At 43.0% G+C, this 20,681-nt stretch overlaps 1 protein-coding gene across 1 annotated transcript in view; it reads left to right on the top strand.

Annotated features, from left to right (window-relative positions):
* INO80C (INO80 complex subunit C) overlaps nucleotides 1-4,961 on the top strand; it is a 31,712-nt gene extending 26,751 nt beyond the window's left edge. The window contains exon 5 of the mRNA XM_076330237.1: nucleotides 4,236-4,961. Within this exon, the coding sequence (XP_076186352.1) occupies nucleotides 4,236-4,367 (132 nt within the window). The 3' untranslated portion in view covers nucleotides 4,368-4,961. The remainder of the gene's footprint in view (nucleotides 1-4,235) is intronic.
* Nucleotides 4,962-20,681: the final 15,720 nt, after the last annotated feature.

Below are 20,681 nucleotides of genomic sequence, written 5' to 3'. Positions count from 1 at the left end.
AACTTTCCATCAAACAAATCAGCCTGAGACAGACATTTGGCATGGACTTTTGAGAATTTCAAATACCCCCATGCTTCAGAGCTGGAACTTGGAGTTTGGCAGATGTATAGCCTGTGTGTCACAGATGGGCTCTTCTACATGGTTTTGTTAAAGAAAAAAGAAAAAGAAAAGGAAAAAAAAATCCCCACATTTGACATAGATACAGTTTGCACATGCTCCAAAAAGTCTCAGTAGTTACAATTTGGCACCTGAATTCCCCAAAGATTCTGTTGGCACAAAACAGGAGTAAAGTCATTGAATTCTGCCCAACAAAAATTTTGTATCTGCTGCTGACACTGTTCCTATGTGACATGAATAATTTTACTTAAAACAAAACAGGTGTTAGTAACAGCATATCTTTTCACTTTTCACCTTCAGCCCCCAGTGATTTATTTTGCAGAAGCCTATGCATTTATTACAATTGAAATGAATGGGAATGTTGTATTTTGGACTATAAAAAGGGTTAAGTAATGGTTATGCTAAATAACAACAGTAATGAAAACTTTGTAACATCATATAGCCTTAGAATTTCTGGGTCCCTTCCCCCAGTTTAATCTGTTTCTCATCCATAGGGCACTAGCCCACCTCACAGGGTTGATATCACCTTATAGAGATGCCTGTAAATATACACATTTGTTATGTATGTTGATGCAGGTTAACACAGCACCTTGCATTCTGTTCACTGAATTAGGTGAAAGCCCCTGTTGGGGAAAAAAAAAAAGGGTGAGCACTTAATTAAGGACTGCCTTATAGTGGATACACAGTGCAAGGGATCAAAGAATAGCTATAGCACCAACTGTAATCCTGCACATCCTAACATTTGAGTTCTTGATTTGGCAGCGTATGTTTTCTTTGACTTTTTTATTTTTTAAGTAACACATTTAAATAAGGCACCTAGGAGGTGGCATGTTTCCAGCCTGTGCCTTTGAGCATGATTTAGAAATGGAGTGGGTTGGTCGGATCGAGGCTGGTAACTCTTGGTGTTCAAGAGGGAATGGGAAAGCAACATCTCCCTCGCAGATGATCTGGCAGACAGCAAATGACAGAGGCTGCTCACAAACCCAGGGAAAATAGTTCCCTCCAGCCAGGCGGAGTTACAGTCTTGTACTCATAAGAGTATTGTTTTGATATAATAGCAACTTGTTTTCAGACAAGGAGCAGGGGTCAGTTGAATAAGGAACTTTGCGTAAGTACCCCTACTCTATATAAAGATGCAGTGGATGGAGGAAGGGGGGATAGGTGGACATGTAAAATAATAAGGAGTAGATTTCACCAAAATAGCAAAAAATCCATATTGGGTCACTTAATGGTGTTCATTTGTTCCCTATCCTCTCCCCTTAGAGTTGCTTTGCAAGTATTAGTAGCATTCACACCAGGTGTTATTAGCGCTGCAGCAACATCTCTGACCTGTGAGGGGCTTATGGGGGGCAGACAGCATAAGGGCATAAGTCCCTTTCACTGCCCCCTCTCCAAGGAACCAAATAATGCTTTCCGGCACTGGCCTTTGATGCATTTCAAAACTAGTCAGTCATTGCACCTATGGCGAGATGATGATGCAGGTTATAGGTGTGAGTGAAGACCGTGTCCCTACCAGCTAAGGGTCAGTTTAGCCATAGGAAATAAGAGTCTTCCTTTCAGTTCCTCAGTTTTTCTTTACCAGCTCCTCCTCTCCATCCGTGATTTATGGACTTTAACTATTCTAGCTCGGTATAAATACTCTCCTTTCTATATTAGTCCATTCAGTGCTGCTTTTGTTTCCTTTTTTTGTCTTTCCACTTTCTTTTTTTTTTCCCCCTTAATTTTCCGTCCTCTAATTGCATCATGAGTCAAGTTTCCTATTTTACCTGGCCTGCAAGGTTTCTCCAGACCATGATAAAAATATCGTGTTTAAAAAAAATCTTTTTTATTAAGATAACTGAGACAGTGTGTCCTTTAATTTGCTAAGCCAGAAATGTTTCATAAGAAGCACTAAATTTATTTTCAAGATCATTTCCTAGTAGGAAGATATGTGGGGTGATAGAATATTTTAGAAATATAGTATAAGAAAAATGTCCCTGTATTTTCTGTGTAAAATCTGAAAGTGTTTGTGTAAGAATATATTTTCTATGGGAATGCTGGATTCCCCATGGGGAAAAAAAAAAGTAAAATAAATTCCTTAGCATTACCCATTTAGGGAAGAATTAAATGGTCTAGCAGGTACAAAAAAAGAGAAGTGTATTAAAACAATATCTCATCAGTATACCTGCAGTTATATTAAATGCCACAATTAAATTCTACTGATCCTCTTCTCTTTCTGTGTGTAACACAAATGGAATTAAGTTTACCAGTGGTCTAAGCAGAGCAGCCAATTTATATTTGTAGGGCAGTCTAGAATTCAAAAGCTATTATCTGCTATATTGACACTGCAAAATAAAACTTTATTTCCAAACTTGCAAGATGAGTATTTAGGTATTTTAACATGCAAAACAAAGTAATTTATTGTAAAGCAGATTAAAAAAAGGCCAAACTTTCAAATGTTTATATTTCTCTTCCTTTTCTGAAAATGGATCAGCCTTGTTACTATAGAAAGAGATTGAGATGATAACTAATTTATTGTATTTGAAGAGCATGTATCTGTGGCCTTTGACTTTAGTTTCTAAACATGACGAGTTTTTTCTTTGCAAAATCCCCTTACTTTACTTTTCTAATCTGTTTTAATTATTGCTGAAGTAGTGGTAGTTTGTTTTCCGACTGAAGTCATGGCATAAATGATTAGTTACCGTACATTAGTGTGTGCAAACACTACAGCCCAGTATCAGAATGGTGAAGAACTGCCATAATATTTTTAACCTAGATTGGTGCGCAACACAAATTGCAGATATTGCTTGGCTAGTTTATTACAGAATCATGCACATTTGAAAAGCAGTCTACTTGGTTAGCTTTTTCTTAGATACATGAGGCCAGATTTAAAGTGTGAAATAAAAATAAATTTATACCTGCTGTAACCGTGAAGTTACCACCAGGGATAATTCACTCCTAATGTCCTAACTTTGCCATTTGTTTGAAAATTAATTGATGGTTTGACTGTTAGCTGACTAGGTTTAATTAACCTTGTAGCATTTCTTTCTAAAGAGACAAGCTACAAATAACACTTAATTTTCTGCGAAGTCTTATCAGGCCAGACGATTAACTGGATTGTTACCATGGTCAACAGATCCTTTCCAACATAAAAATGGTGGAGGGCTCTGCACTTCAACAGTATGGATGGGGGGAATGCTCCAGCTCTTCCTGGCCTTTTCTTTTTTAGTAGCAATGTCTTAAGGGATCTCAGCTGCCTGTGCCTTGCAGCCTGCCACTGTCTCCTGTTAAAGAAAGGTGCAGAAGACACTTCCAGAGCCTTGGCAGGCGCTTGGTAATTCAATGCTGAACGGGCGGTGATTGTCCTGGAGGCTGAAGGTGCAGAGGGGATACTCTGGAGACTGCCTTCTTCCAGCCCAGCCTCCCGTGCTGCCCCCGAGCTCATCTGAGCTCAAGGTTTCTGTAGGAACAGGGAAGGGGAGAGGATGGACGGAAACTGGCACCGCTCCCAGGCGCCCAGGGTCCAAATATAGCAGAGGATACAAGCGTAGCTCAGGGTTAGCTGGCCAGGCTGCCACCCTGAAAGCAGGCGTCTGTAGCAAAGCACAATGCTGAGTTCAAATTTCTTATCAGTTCAGTCACAGAACCATAAGCTGAGACACCCTTGCTTTAACAACCACTTTAAAGTAAATTAAAAGCTAAGTTGTATGCAGGAAGAGAAACTCAGTCCAAAGCTATCAGAGCACCCATAATTCAGCCTCTTTGTGGGTAATTTATTGGCAGCAGCCTGACTCTTTGGAGAGCTGCCTTGTGAGAGGCTGCACAAGGCACAGAGTTGCTAGGGTGAGTTTAGAGAGTTGAGGAATTTCTTTTGCTCTGTGTTTTGTATGAAACTGTTTCAGCCCTCTGTTATGTTTAATGCATTTCTAATGTGATTTTATAGGGGTCTGTTAACTTCTCATAAGTTCTGACACGAGGAGAAAGAAAAAAGTACAAACTTTTGGTCACATGGTAGAACAGCAGTGCTGTTACTGGGAAAAGAAATTCACTATTTTGTGGTCTTGTAATTAGACGCTTTTTTTAGTATTCTGTTTCGAGATGTTCTTTGAATAGTGTCTCTGCCATTGTTTCTTTTTCAGGCAAATTACACAGATCCCCAGAGCAAGCTGAGATTTAGTACTATTGAAGAATTTGCCTATATTCGGATGCTCCCTTCAGATGTGGTTACAGGATACCTGGCTCTAAGGAAAGCAACGAGTATTGTTTCCTGAAGAGACCAAATATTGTTGTATATCGCTTGTGAACAGTGCTAATTTTGAGAATCATGATGGAAACTGACTGCGAGACTGAGGTTCCTTAAAACTATCCATGGATATTTACATCTGGAAGTAGTTGATGATACATGGATTTGAAGAACATATGGATTTAATTTTGATAAATGCTGATATTTGTTAGTTTGCCAATTTGTAAGCAATTTGGTTTGGTGAACAGAATAACTTAGACCTTAAGGATACGTATCTGCACCATAATGTCTGAGTTATATTAATTTCTGTAGAGATGGGATTTCATGTCTACCCTGTATATTTCATGTACTGCTCTGGCTCAGAGGAAACAGTCATTTGAATTAAGGAAAAGGTACCAAGGTATCCCAACTTCTAAACCTGCCTTGCCAGATGCGCTTGCCACTTGGCTATGAAGAAGTTTGTCCCATCTGTAAAATGAAGCTGAAATACCTAGCAAGTGCTGCTATTGTGATGACTGTTTATGGTACTGAGCACTGTGGAAACGAACAGCTTCACACAAATAATTTGCATTGAAGAACTGTCAGCATAAATAAAGTTGGACTCAAACTTGTTTTTAAAATATCCTAATGAATATGTGTGACAGAATCAAATCAAATCAAATCACCAGGTAACTCTTAATTGTGACACTTCGTAGTTTCTGAGTGCTTCATTTCACAACCTGATTATTCTTCTACCTTTCCTAGTTGGTACAATATTAGTACCAATTAGTACAAAAAAGTACTAATTTCCCAGACTTTTTACAAATGATGCTAAAAAAAGCAGGAATTCCACTGTCCAGTGGCATTCTGACACCCAGATGGTCTTCAGCAAGGTGAGACCTCCTACGTCAGGACACTGACCTTTGCACCATGAGGTACCAGAAGAATAACTTATAGCGACTGAACGTTGTCACCCTTTAGAGGAAGGAGACCGAAGGAGAGTTTGGACTCTTACTGGGGGGGCGCTGACAAGTATATGCCAACATCAGAATGACCATGATTTCCTGAAACTAGGTCTAGGGGCAAGGGGGCAGGGGGTTTTCTGCCCATTCTTTCTTTTTGTCCTCTTTCTTATGCTGATTTGTTGTCTTCTCACTTCTGCATCTTTGTCCCGGCCTTAGGCTTTTGTCAAGTTTTAATCTGGAGTCCAAGTTCAGGCTCAGCCATTCCTAGCCTCCAACCACGCGGCCTTCATGCCCCTGCTCCACCAACTGCCCTGTACCTGTGGCACTTACCTCCCTTAGCTCTCCGAGCCAGTGGGTGTTAGCCAGAAAGGCGGCTAGGTGAGTTACCACTTGCTGTGGGAATACTCTCTTCCCATGTGCAAAACTGCCAAGTGGAACACTTGTCCCATAGCTTGTTAGTCCTGGATTGTCCAGGTCGCTAAGGAGGTGAGACACTGATCACGGGACAGCAGTCCTGTCTCACCCCAGCTCCATCATGGACATTGGGATCTTGTGCAAGACACCTCTTTTCTCTGAGTGCACAAGCAGCAGGCAGTGGTGACTAGTTAATGTCTAAACTGTGTCTTGAATGCACATTTCTATAGACATGATAATTGTTAGAACAGATTTTTTTCTCATTGAAAGAATAAATATGTAGAGTGTTACTAATGCTAGTTTAGTTTCAACTCCTAAACAGGACAAGCAATAATGGGACACGTTGTTTAATGAACGTCCGTGGGACTCATTCCTCAGTTTTTGTGATCTAATATTTACTAAACCAAAGTAATTTAAAAAGTCTTTGACATGCTTACAATAGATCCTTCAAAGCCCTGGATACCAGATAATGCTACAACTGTATCACAGAACAAAAAAGAATAAGACAGGATATCTCTCTTCATGCCAGTAAGCATCCAAGCTACATTCTCTTTGCATCCAAGTTTTAGAATGGATATTTTTAACTTACTTTACAAACTAAAGATGTGTTATAAGATAAGCCTAACATTGATATGAAAAGAAAACACATAGAACTGCTGTAAGATCATTTATGCTTTAAATAAGCAGACAGCAGCTCAGAAAATCGTATTTCACCAGCTTGTTCTCTCCTACAAACATTTTTAACATTCTTTGGGATGACTTTAGGAACCCAGGCTCCCTCACCACCAGTGAGTGCTCCACGCACTCCTGCGCTGTAAGTTAAGATGTTGCTTCTCAGCTAATTTCTACCGCACCATGTTTATGATTCCATTTTCAAAACTTGTGTCCTACTGAATCAATCGACATCAGAAAATTAAATACAGCTTAGATTTGGCAAAAACGTTAGTGACTCTTCTCTCAATGTTTTCTGTCCATATGATGGCTGCTAGAATCCCTTTTCTTTGCCTGTTTTTTCCTTTGCTGGCTACTGGCCCTTTTTTCTTAGTCGGTAGTACCTCACTTTTACTCATTAGGCTGTGCAGTAGTCAAGCCAAGAGAGATGAGTCAGCCACCAGCACCATTCAGCCTTGCATTGATCAACAACAGTTTACTATGTGGAACAATCAAAATGCATTTGTTTTAGCAGGAAGCCGAGGACAGAAAAGATCTAGCAGCCAACATGTACGACGTCGTCAGTCCGACTAGGTTCTTTTTGCGAACAGCATCTGGACCTGCTCCTCTCTTCAATGCCTTCTATGAGACAACTGAGCAATACCTACCTTGCTGCATGTAAGAGAAAATACGGCTAAGTGAAGAGCTGGTCTGTGCCATGGAGTAGTTTTAAAGTATGTTTTATTGCCAGCTTTAGAAGAAGTGAAAATTGAGGAGTACATTTATATTTAAAAGTACTTATGGGATGTTATCTGGATAAACATAAATAACTTGAATTTAAACTGCAAAGAGGACAAAAGAAAGGCATTTGAAAAGAGAAGCAGTGACAAATACCGTTTCAGACTTGGGGAGAATGTATTTTGACTAATAGTACTGCCGTATCTGTAAAGCAGAAAGCCAGCAGTCAGGCTAAGGACTAATTTGTTCAAGTACAACCGTTACTGTGAAGTATCACCTGAATGCGTTACTTAATACAGACCATGGATGGCTTCAGCCTCACATGCATTTGCATTAATATGTTCCCCTGTCATCCCCCTCCATTGCCCCTGCAACAGCTTGCAGCATGCCAGTTGCTAAGCTCCCCCAGAAATCCCACTGACATTAATGGGAAGTGCGCTTGTCCAGCAACTCGCAAGGTACAGTCCAACTGGCAAAGCTTTACCCTTAGTCTTTTTCGTGGGTGGAAAGCATATTTTCCTTGCCTCATCTGTCCTATCCCTCAGAAAGAATGAGGATGTTCACCAGAGGCCAAGCTGTTTTCCTGTGCGGCTACCTGCCCCAAACACTGCTGGTCCAGCAAACACTGGAGGCGGGGGTTCGCCTCCAGTTTACTGTGGGGTTTTCTGTTGTTTGTTTGTTTGTTTGTTTGTTTTAAGACTGTGATAGCTTGTATTTACCCCATGCTTTGGGTGGATCTACTTGCTCTCTAGGCCTGGGCAAAGCAGGCAACTGCCTCTGCAGCAGTCGGGCCCAGGGCAGCAAAACTGAACTACTACATACTAGTATGGCCACAGCCCTGGTGCTGCAAGGACGCTGTGCTGCAGCTGGGGCGGGGGCTGGGTCGCGTGGGGCTGTAGGACTGCTCCCAGGGGAAGGGGTGTGCTGGGGGCGATGAGAGGAGTGAAGGTCTCAACAGCTGCAGCTGCTGCCTCCGCCTTCCCATTCTCTCCAGTGGATGGGAGAGCAGGATGCTGGAGCTCCAGGGCTCTTGCCTTGATTTTTCACCGCTGGTTTGTACAGCAGGTCTGTACCCATGGAAACCTCCCGCCTCAGTCCTGCCCTTCGCTGCACCTGTACTAGGAACGACCTCGGCCCCATGTCCGGGAAAGCAGCAAAATTCAATTCAGACAGGCCTTGGGCCGGCTCATTTCAGAGCCCCTGCATTTCACTGTCCTGTATTTCCCGGCTTTCTCCATCATAGCGTTCTGGATCCCTATGGAGTTGCTATATATGGGCTTCCATGGAGGACAGGAGTAGCAGGCACACGCAGGGAGATGTGCCTTGATCTCCTTTGGTAGAGGCCTGTAAGTGTCAAACCCCACCAAAGCACAAGGAAATTAAGGTAAGCAAAGGGGAAGGCTTTTTACTGGTGAAGAATATCAAAGTAAAAATTAACTAGTATAAGGTTAAAAAGGTTTTGTAACTCCACTCTGTTAAGAAAAAAGCTCAAACTCCCTGCATGATTACAATCTTTTTCCTGAAGGGCTAAGTAATTTTTAGTAAATTAATAAACAATAATTTATTACTAGAAAACTTACCAATGGGTTTTCAGGCCTCTTACAATCTCCAACAATATCCATGTTTTACATACTCGAGACAAAATAGCACATAGTTTTTCTTTCTGAATCACTTCAGGGAAGACGACTTTCACAGACCTGATGTCAGGTTCTGGGAGAAAAACCCTGACTTAGTGCTCTTTTAAACAAGAAGAGTCAAGCGGTATTTGTATTGTTACTGAACACTTCAGTCACACTAAGATGATGATACCACTAATATTAGAATTCACAGAAATCCCTTTGTATTTTTTTCTCATTTTAGTATGTGTCCCCCAATTAAAAACAACTTTTCTCTGCCTGTTGGAGAGTGGATGGGTGGGACACAATAAAATAATGCATCTTCAGCTAAGAAAAGCATTTTGTTTAAGTCCATTTGGTATCTGTAAGTATTGCTTGACTTGGTTTTGTATTATCTGAGAAACTTAACAAATGCAGTCTTTTCAGATGATTACACTACTGTAAATCACAACCTACAGACAGCAATAACAGTAATCTCTTGGGAGAGATAATAACAACTAAAAAACACTGTTTAAACTACTGGTAAGTAGTGTTTGTGTAATTGTATACGATTTATGACCTATGAGATCATGTGTCAAGTATAGAACATCTCTTTCTCTGACACCGTAGCCTAAAATCAGTAATATCTACATAAAAATTGTAGTACTAGTGGACTAAACAGTAAGTTGGTTTTGGGACCGGCTGTGGTTACTGTTTGCCAGCGTGTTCTCTGGGCAAGAGCTCCCGTCAGTGCGTGCTGACTGCTGTGGCTCTGTTACTTGACTGCGGTACGCCCAGCACAGCACCCCAGAAAACTGCACCTGGTTCATGGACAATCTGAAGTCTTCTCCAATGTCCCAAATCTGGGAAGCAAAAATTACTCTTCTCTCAAGTGAAGAAATCGTTTACAAGCCGCTAACCATGCATAGCACATGTGAACAGCGTCCCTTTTCTGTGCGAGTCTTGAATCCAAAGCACGGTTTGTGTAGAAGGAGACTAGGCGCCCCTCGTGTGGGTACTACTGTTTCAGCACAGGTCACACACAAGCAAGTTCTCAGCATCAGGTTTTGGAATTTGTGAAGAAGCTGCCTACCCATTCATGGGAAGAAAGTGTTTCCTGCCTCATCCTATCAAAATAAATTGGTATCCGTGCACATTCATTGCCTCCGTATAGACCCGATGTATCTGTAGCAATAAACCCTTATGAGCAGAGATGCAGGCCTAGTCTGCTTGGTCAGTACTTGGCGGGCACTGGGTAAGCAAGGGTAATAGGAAATGTCTGAATTTTGGCTGTGATCCCATTTATATCCCGAGGGACAGCAGTTTTACAAGAGAGCTTCTCTTGATTCTCTTCTCCCAGGAAAAGATGCCTCTAAAAGGACACCATAAACACACACATACGTTGCCTACATGCTGTGCATCAGGTCATTAGTTTCATGAGTAATGCATCAAGATGACATAGAGGCAACAGAATTAAGGATCTTTTTTAATATAATTGTCTGTTGGCCCAAATCCTCTCTCATCTTCCAACTTAGACAACATGGATGCTGGTAACCCCTGCGTGCTCACAGGAGTGAAGGAGTGACCCCACCCACAGGGAGGGGTGCTCCTGTGGTCTGAACTCCACCCAAATGATTAGAGGGGTCAATTGTGTGAAACCGTCAGGCCATGGCTGCTTACCGAGACGGTGGAGGTCCGGCTGTACAGCGTGCACCTCCCCTGTCCTGTGACTACAGCTGCATCCTTCACCAGGTGGCTAAGCAAGCATGGTGGGGGTGAATACGTGCAGGCAACCTCGTGGTGGAAGTCTGCCTTCCAGCTCAGGACCAAAATGCAGGCACCTACTTTCAAACAACTGGAAAAAGCCAGCAGCCTCTAGGAATGTGCCTGAATAGCAGTTCTTGCATGGGGGACAACAGAGGCAGTGTGGGGTCTGATAATAACCTTAATAAAAGAGGAAATCTTAGGAACTTCAACAAGAGCTGGACTTAGAGTAAGGTGAGAGGACTGGAACTGGGACTGCAGAAGCAATTGCCATGACAGTATAAGGCTATGCCGAAGAAAAATAATTTATAAAACACTCTGTGGGTGTTTCTTAATCCTCTGAAATAACACATATGGCATTATGGTGGTTTTCTATTTGGAATAAAGAACATAAACAGAGCATAACTCACTACTTCAAATTGTGCCTTTCTGGAAGGTATGTCATAGCTGGTGATGTGGAGTCAATGGCTGCCATCAGTCTCATGTGCACAAGTGACAGCAGCTAATAGGCACAAGCCTTGTTCTCCTTGTATTAAACGGGCTTTTGTTACTGAAGCTGATGGCAAAGCACAATCAACCAAGTATTTTTGGCCTCACACAACCAAGAATTTGTTTGTTTGTCATGCTTCATCTCTTGTACCAGGCTGTACAAAATCAGAGAGCTAAGAAATAAATACCAGCAACTCCTTTCCTGCGTTACGCGAGCCCTTCCTACGAGCTTTGTAAATTGAGAATTATTACCACCGTTTTAGCGAAGTATGAGATGTTCCACGCCAGTACCCCATGCTTCCTGAACCCTTGGGAAATGGCATGTCGAACCCCCACTATTTCAGCAGCTGTCTCTACATTCTTATAATTTACCTAATAATGAATTGGAAGCCAAATTCTCCATGGACCTTGAGAAGTCCAGCCGAAAGATCACACTGGGACAGAGGATGCAAAAGCCATTCTTCCTGTACATTTCCTGTATACAGCACCACTGGGACACGCAGACGTCTCCGGAGCCTTTGGGCAGTGACTCTCACCCCAAGGTCTGTTTATATCTCTCGTAAAAAATACGCATAGGTCACATGGATGATTTCTGGAACAAGCAGCGGAACCCTGCTCTTCCACCTCTCGCACACATGCTCTGCTCACTGCACGCAACAGTCTCTCGATTAATCCCTCCAACTCTGTGAATCATGGGATTGCACTCACTGCAAAACAATTACACAGCCCTGGTAGTTCGGACACTCCACTCCAGAGAATGGGAGAGGTGCTTGGAATCTGTTAGGTGAAAGAGGAGACTGAGCGCATATCAAAGAGCGGGGAGGAAGCATCCTCACCCCTGGGCGGTTGGACAAGGACAGCAGGAACTGCAGCAGCATCCCTGTACTGGCTGTATTTCAAGTGAAGGCAATAGCCTACAATAGCCTTTTTGCAGAGTGCGATCTGGAAGGGCGCTGCATCTGCTGCTGCAGGACAGAACGCGGGCAGGAGGCTGGCACTGAGCTGCTCAGCTCTGTCGAGGCTGACACGTCTCCGGGCACGCTCAAAGGCAGAGCTTCAGATGTCTGGGTAACCATCCAGGATCCAGTCAGCAGCTGCATGAGGATACGGAGGACTGCAGATTTGGGCACAGACTGTCTAAACTCAGCCCAGGTCCCTTTTGGGGATCTGCTCCTCTCTGAAGACTTGGGAATGAGTCTTACCAGCTTAGTGGATTTTGACTCAACACCCGTATCATCTGACCAGCTCACATATAGCAAGCACTTCTTGTCACCAGAAGGTACCTGGTATTGCTACCAGTACTGGATCTGAAGTGGTGAAAGCATGAGCATCCATGGAAAAAAAAATAATCAAGGGCAGACAGGGGACCTCTCGTCATTCTCCTAGAACTTCTCTGCCTTTCAGGCCACGTCTCTGTTACCTTCATGACCTATTGAACACTACTCTTCACCTCCAGCTTTTCCAAACTTACGTCACAAGGTCAAGCCAAGACACTGGACAAAGTTAAAAATCCTGTCCTACAACATACATTTCTAAGCAGTTCTCAAAAGACATAACCAGAATCCAGCAGTAAGAGGTGTCCTAAAAGTCCTCCTTTGCACCTCTGTACTGGGTGTAGGTGGCAAGGTTTTGGTAGGAGGGGGGCTGCAGGGGTGGCCTCTGTGGGAAGAGGTCCAGGGGCTGTAGGATGCGTAAGAATTACAGATGCAGTTTCCTGACCCCCCTAAAAATGAATATTTGAAGTAACAGCTTAGTTTTGGGGTCATACAAAAGGAGGGGCTTTATTTTGTCCTAAATAGCACATACAAGTTTGATCAAGTAGTAATTATATCTGAGTCACCAAGAAATAATCTCCAAGGCATAATTAGTAACAGCACCTTCCCTGGGAGATGTGATTCCCTCCACCTCCCACTTCCCCTCCCTGCTTCAAAAAACCCAACCAACCAAAACCCCTCAAACCACCACAGCTCTGTGATATTCATCTTAAAAACAAGGACTGAAAAATAAATGACCAAGGTAATCAAAAGAAGGTGTTTATATAAAATCAGTAGAATTCACCTGGAGATCTGCAGAAACTGCTTACTGAAAACAGAAAAGAAGCACTGGAAGAAGGAAAATCCCAAGTGGAAAAGCAAGAAGAAAAGCTGAAACCACAAGAGGAAAGTTAATGGCCCATGTTGCCAAAAAGGCAGCCTTCTGCAAAGGATAATCGAAACCCCAGGGTGGGCCAAAACCAGAAGCATCCTCTACAGCAGTCCTTCCGTCAAAAGGGCCATTGAAGCAAAGCTTAAAATGGAATGAGTTCACCAGAAAATCAAAAATGGCTTGCCGTGGAGCCAGCCAGCTATCTTAATATACAAAGTGTTTTCCATCAGCAAGAAGTTTCTCGAACTGTATGGCTTCCCACAGCTCGCAGTTACCACTTGAGAAACTTAAAACAACTCGAGTAAATGTAAGAGACGCACGCGCACACTGAGACCATCCAGATTTCCCTCAAGCAGGCATGCGGGCACTTCTTCTGTTCTTAATACTCTCTCTTTCCTGCCAACTTGTCTAGATTAGGGATATTTGCCACACTGTAACTTTATCTACAAACCCTGAACGTAAATATATATACAAACCCATAATGTAAATATATGCATGGGAAAGATTTTGCCAGGAACTCAGAGTGTGTGAGCACTTCAGACTTATCTCTGGGTAGTGACTTTCATTTGATTCAGCTAACACAAATTCTCATCTAGACGAGCCCGCATCCAGGGCCGCGCGGTGGGTGGGTACAGACCTCCACGCCTTGGCCTCAGGCTCCTGTAGGAAGCAAGGCCCACGAGCAGCGCTGGGCATGGCACGGTGATCACCGTCACAGGAGTGCCAGTGTTTACTGGGAGATTTCTTTGTGTTTCTTGGCTCAGACTTTATATATATCTCTATACAGAACAACCCCCACATATATGCGTTTTGAATGGTACTCTGTTATAAAAATAGCACAACTGGAAAAACTATTGTACCTGCACACACATGGGGGTGCACCTTATAAATAATTTATCGTAGTTAAGCAAAAGCTAAGGGATAAACTTTTATTTCATTTGCTAAAATATAAAGCCTAAAATTGCTAATAAGCCACTAAGAGCTATTCAACAGATTGTCTATTACAAGAAATCTTGCCAGGATGCTCAAGCGGTTTATGGCCATCTCGGATATCTGGGGAAGAGTGAAATGGGTCTAATGTTTTTGAAGTTTCGTGGGGTTTTGAGAAATCCAGACATCTGCGTTTTAATCTTTGGAAAATCCTGAGATCAGCAAGACTATCGTCTGCAGGATTTAACCACAAGTTGGACCCACCTCTTAGCAAGTCTAAAAGTCTTATGATTGCTGTAAAAAAAAAAAACAAACCAAAACCAAGCCTTTTTTTTTTTTTATATGTACACATAATGATGGGGTTTGTGCTGTAAAACATTTGTCTTTAAACGACAGGGTAAGAACATGATAATTCATGCTTTCTGCATAACTGAGTTAACTGGATGTGTCTCAGTGACTGATTTAAATAACTGCAGCTTTTCACCTGTTTATTTGTCAGCAATTTGTTTATTGTGGCTGTGTGTGACAGCCCACTAACAAACACAAAAAGGGGTAAGAGCAGCTCTGAGGCAAGACTCAAAGGCTTGCAAAGCGCTCCTCCTGCCTTTTAGCCCGTCCTGTTATCCAGCTACCACCACCTCCACCTTTCACGGGGAGGGATTTTTTTAAACGCTGGGTATGCGGTTCAACCAAGAGGTGCCACGTGTGCACACCAGTGCTTTCTGCTGACGGGCGTGCTTTTTAAAGTTTCACTTTTCCTCTCTCATTACTTGTCCTTTCGTATTTGCAAGTCAGGAAAGATCTGAATGCAGGTCTAAATCTTCATGGTGTTTGAGATTTTGAGTTGAGTGGGACATTGAAATAGCTCCAACGCCGTCAGCAGGGACCTCCAACTAAAAATGTAGTAACACAGTGACTTCCCTTTCAATGTAAAATTAATCATGTCAAGCGCTCAGATTTACACATCACTTCATACATACTAATCTACACCACCTTAACTGCTTTACACATTTCTAGTATTTACTTCGGCTTCCAACATCCTCTGTTAATCAAGTCTTATTTTTCCATGACACAGGCAGCTATCTTGAACTTTTCTAGAAGCTGATACGAAACACTCCCCTTTGGAAAATGCAATAAAGCATGGGTGCACACCCAATGCAGTATCTACAGTAATTAGAGTCACTACTCCTTAAAAAGTGAAAATAGGTGGATTGTGCTGTACAGTGCACCAGTGCTGTGGCAGCAATACTGCATTGCTCCACAAATAAGAGGAAAAAAAACCCCATTAACACACTTGTTTCCAACAAGGACACTAGTTCCAGGTATTTGGAACAAAGAACACAGTGTATTTTACTCTTTTTTCATCTTTCTGCTTCTAGTCTGGGCAAATTAACATTATTTTCTTACCACAAACCTCTGGAGACACCATGGTTTAAGATTGTTTTTCTGAACACTCACGCTAAAAAAGCAGTCAGCCAGCTACTGAGCTTTGGAGGAAGGCAGTGGCATCTCTGTTCACACACCTTGAAAACAAGTTATCCTGCAGGGAGCCAGGCTGGATGAACAGGGGGTGGGCAAAAGTACTGCAAAACCTTCTCCCTCCCACCCAGAGCCAGCGTAGCTCATTAAAGCCACCGTTTTGCACATGCCATAGGGGTGATCTTGGATGAAAAGACTTACGCACTTCTTCAGCGTGCCTTATCATTATCTATCACCACCTATATGCTGATTTAGACAAGTAGAGAGGCGTGTCACCCCCCTTCCCTCCCTCTCCACGCAGGGGGAACGCAAAGGACAGCTCCTGTCCCAGACAGCTCCTCTGCTGCTGGCTGTCCCGGCCCAGCCCCGGCACAGGGCTGTGTGATGGAGGTTGCCTAAAACTGCAGTGGTGGGAACCTCATCACAGAGGAAATGTGTGTGCACTGCTGAAAGGGAGAAATACAGAAAAAGGAAAGAAATGTGACTGTCATCCAATCTGTAACGTATTTCTATAGAGAAAAATCTATTTTATTAGATTAACCATTATATTTTTATACCTTTTTTTCCCATGGTGGCCAAGCTTTAGTGGAGCAAAGCTTCAGTTAGTTTCTGAGAAAGGAACCAGAGGTTTGGTGTCTCGGCAGGGGGTGGGGAAGGGAGAAGAGCTGAGAAAATAACTTTTTAACTTTTGCAATAGGCTCACGCAAGACTGTCCGCCAAACCCACCCCCAGCCAAGCAGCTGGGGAGCTCCAGGGCTGAATCAGTGGTGTAACACATCTATCTGAACTTCACAGGACACACAGATGCTGGGCTTGATATCTGCCAGACAGATAGGTTTCCAGGGAAAAACTCTCCCCCCCCCCCCCCCCCCCGCTTCCCTGCCTCTCTCCTGCCATCAAGTACAGGAACGAGCCATCTGCTGCCGTGAGCTCACAGGAGCAATGCCTACATCCAAGCCGGTCACAGCGTGTGCTCCCCACAGCACTATCCGCTTTCCGCTCCAAGCGGTGACGCACCGCGACATTCCCCTCTGGCCGGGGACTCCAGGAAGCGAGCTGTTTGAGTTGGACGCGGGCACAGTGACACAGACACAGGTGGCTCCATCTATTGCGACACGGGGTCAAGCCTGCTGCAAAGGGCCCTACTTTCCCCGGTTGTTTCCCTAGGGACCAGGAAACAGGGTGAAAAGCAGGCTCCTCGCGGGAATTAAATTATATTAAAGCTCACTCCATGAGTACCTGTGCAGCTCCCCAGCGTTTCTTGGTAAATAAGCCCAGGCCCCAACAACAGGGAGGGGCAAAATCTCACTTCTGTATCACATTTGGGGAAAATTACGTCCCAGACTTGGAAGTCACTTTGTGGCTGACGTGCGTTTCCACTGCAGAGACGGCCAAAATCCCGCTCCTGGCCGATTGCCGTTGCAGGACGTTTAGGTCTGGCGCGGAGCTGGATGGGTACCTGTCCTTTGCAGTAGGAAATCACTTCCAAAGTGGCTGGCTGAAAGATGTACTCGCTAGAATGAGGGACATCTCAGGATGCGCGCAGTTCTGATTTTAAACTCCTCTTCCTCAGCTGTTTTTTTCATCTGTTGTTGATTTTTGGTGTAACACCCATTTTAGTATGTTCACTGCCATCTTGTACCTGATGGTATTTTTTGCTCCAGTGGGAGAAGGAGTCAACATTTTAAATGTATTTGAGGAAAAAAGAAAAGCCAAGAGTCAAGCGCTCTCTCAATGATAGGGACTCCTTCCTTTTCTGGACAGTCTGCACGTGCTTCGTTGCTGTTAATCATTTTATCCTGAATCAAATTAGACGGAGACCTCTACCCGCCAGGCCTGAGGCAAACAACCCACCAGCTGACTTGGCCAGCATGTCAGAAGTCACTCTTAACACCGCCTCTGCGGAGTCAGCACCGTTTGATTAGGATGCAGGAGGGAGATACTCCAATTGATGCTGGCGAATGCCGTATGGGAAGGCATATCTCAGAGAGGGGAAAAAAAGGCGCAGTTCTTCCTAGCGGGGAGCAGGGGAGGCGAGTCCACAGCGCTCAGCTTCAGTGGTTGCTTCCCTCCCCTTTCCGTCTGCGGACTCCTGGGCCAACACGAGTGGTGATTCACAACTTGGAGCTCATGTCACCCTCACCCCCTCTCTCTTTTTCATCACTGGTCTGGCAGTGGAAAGGCTTCCCACACGATCCCCGAGCCAAATCCTGCTGGAACTGCAGTTGTCTCATGGTGCTCTCATCCCAAATAGCTCAGCTGCTATGCTGGCTTCTGCAGTTAGAAGCAGCTTAAATTTTCTGCTGCCTCAATAGAATATATTTCCTGGTAGGCATAGCGAATCTGGGACTGTGAGCAAGACTATGGCGTGAGGAACAGAAAGCCCAGTATTGCACAGTCGGTTTGCATCTCTGCTAAAGATTTCATTTGCAATGCTCTTCTGAAGTTAAAGCAAATTCACTGCCAACTACAGTTACAGAAGTATTCAGTAATTTATTGTACTTGATACTTGCTCTGACCACAAATGGATAACAGTTTTACAGTCTTTTCTTATAACCATGTAGTGAAGAGGTTCAATGAAAGCAATTTTTGCCGATGGGTTGCTGAACGGTACCAATATCTCCAAGTATTTTTGTTCAGGATTCAAATATGCTGTGTGACTGGTCACCCACGTTAATCAATATGGTTTCTATTCCCTAACCAGATTCCTACAAAGGCCAGGACTATCTGGAAAAAAATCAAAAAAGGCATTGAAAGGGGATATAGGGAGAGAGGCAAATTTAGAAAACTCAGCAATCTTCTCTCCTCTGCAAAAGGAAGTACCTCATACAAGGCTGTACATGTGCAGTTCAAACTTTAAAATAACCGTGTTCTTTCTCCACTTGCAGATAGACCTGCCTAGCTGGTGTTTTACGCAGCACATCTACTCCAAGTCCTGCCTTGTGCACGTATGCTTTGAGTTTTTTATTGCAAAAGGTGCGGACAGGTCTCAGTTTGGCTCAGTTTACTGCTTTCAAATCTAAATGCCAACTTGAAGGTTCACAGAGATGCTTACTGCCATACGGCACGTACCTCGTATTATTTCACATATTTACTGGTTCAATGAATGGGTCGTGTCTGCTTTATATCGTGGTGTGGCTGACTAAGTACAGCACTCCAGGTGTGTAAAGGGCACAAGACGGTCCAGGAGCCTGTGGATCTTCTCGGTTCCTGGGAACTTCAGGCCTCACCTAGCTAAAAGTCCTCCTCTATCGCCCACTTTTTGCCACCACAGAGAACCACGATGAGATGGAAGCAATTGAGGCCCTTTGATGTTGTGCCCGGAGGGAAGTCTCCAAACTGGTGAGAAAGCCGAACAGGGGGCCTGTGCCAGGCACGCTGTTTTCTCCTGAGGTTTCTGTCCTCAGTGTTTTGCTACTGAAGAACGTGTGTTTAATGCTCGAGGGAGAGGAGACATACCATGTGCTTTTAGGCAGAGGGCCTCTCTTTTGCTCCTCCACAACCACAACCCCTTATCCTGCTTTCCTATACCCTGGTACTCAGGCTAACAAGTTTTAAAACACATTGTAAGATGTATCCACTAGATAGCAAGATTAATGCCCAAATTCAAGCAATAGCAATGTCACAATAAACCAAACTGTCAGCCTGTCCCAAAAACCTTACCAAAACAAACTGCTTGCTGTCTGTGGCTTGAGGCAACTTTATATTTCATTTTGTAATATAAGCTCTGTGACTTCTCATGCTAGAGACTGCCTAAGATATTTAAACTCACAGCTTCCATTAGTGTAAGTGTTACGTCTAAATCCACCAGTCAAAAAAAAAAAAAAAGAGGAAGGGGAAAAACCACCTATATTTTGAATGTTTAGGCCTGCACTCTGCATTTATGACTGGTGAATGTGTTGTTTCTTAACCTTGATGTAATATAAATGGCTTTCACACAGGTATAACACAGATTTCAAAACATTTGAAAAATTCTGCAGCATGTACATAAACAGCGCTGCTGTATGGGGTGAAGTTTTCTTTAACTTCACGGAACAGTTAAGGAGTGGTTCATTTTAATATAACCCCTAGAAACACAGTACTGTTCTTACTGGTCTTAAAATGGTAGCTGGCTCTGAGTGCTGACTATCTATAGTAATAGTGTGTCAAGCTCACTGAGTACAGATAATCTTTAAAAGTCTATGTTTCACTTATTTAAACTTGCATAAGCATACTAAAAAAATGTACGTTGGGCTTTTATTTTAGCCACTCTTAGCTTTATATTTTTTATAGTGAAAACATATTTACACTTCTAATATATATGTTCCTCAAAATACACATGCTGCTGCAGAACTTCAGCAATAAGGATGATACATGCAACCCCTCAGAAAGCGAGGCAAAAAAACCCAAACCAAATGAGAAAATATGCAGTGCAGAGAGTCAAGTACTAAAAAATATAACCTTACCAAACCTCGACTTACATAACCAGCTGCTTGAGAGCAATTCATATGTTGAAAAGAGATTGAATAACAAAAGCTGAATCCTGGCTGCCTCTGCTACTCATACAGGTAAACTTCTGGGGGCACTCAGATGGCTTAAATACCGTGTTACATAAATGCAACTGGAAGTTTAGACACCCTACGTGGGTGTCAAACCCTCCATCACCACCTCTACAATGTTCTAAATGGTTTCTCAGATAAATCATATGGTCGTCCTAGAATATTCTATCATGAAAAATTACACATTTTAAATGAGGATTTGGTTGAAAACCCAAACAAAGTCTCTTCAGTATACCAGGTAATAGATGACATAAATTAAACTCTTTAAAAATTGTGAAAGAAGAAGAAACTAGTAAGAGTGCATATTATCTGTGCAACAAATTCAATGACAATACAAAGTGTAATATGAATGGAAACTATTAGCAAAATACATTTACTGGGCACCAAAGCAGAAAATATGTTATCATTTGCTGGAAGGAGCCTAAATAAATATCTGCCAAAGAATAAAACAATTCACAAGGAGACCTTCCTGTGTCTAATGGGGCTATGTGTTTAACACTTTTTTTCTTATCGGTATTTGAACTGGGTCACATTTTAATTCCTCTTAAGGAATTTACATTCCTCTTAAGATGACATTTTAGAGCCTATTTATAGAAACTCATCCTGTCTGCCACATCTTGTTTCAATTAAAATTTGATCTTGAAACAAGACAGAA

Source organism: Aptenodytes patagonicus, chromosome 2 (assembly GCF_965638725.1).
Source record: "Aptenodytes patagonicus chromosome 2, bAptPat1.pri.cur, whole genome shotgun sequence".
NCBI lineage: Eukaryota > Metazoa > Chordata > Aves > Sphenisciformes > Spheniscidae > Aptenodytes > Aptenodytes patagonicus.
The sequence above is the reverse complement of the archived record's forward strand: the minus strand, read 5'-3'. Positions and strand labels throughout refer to the sequence as shown.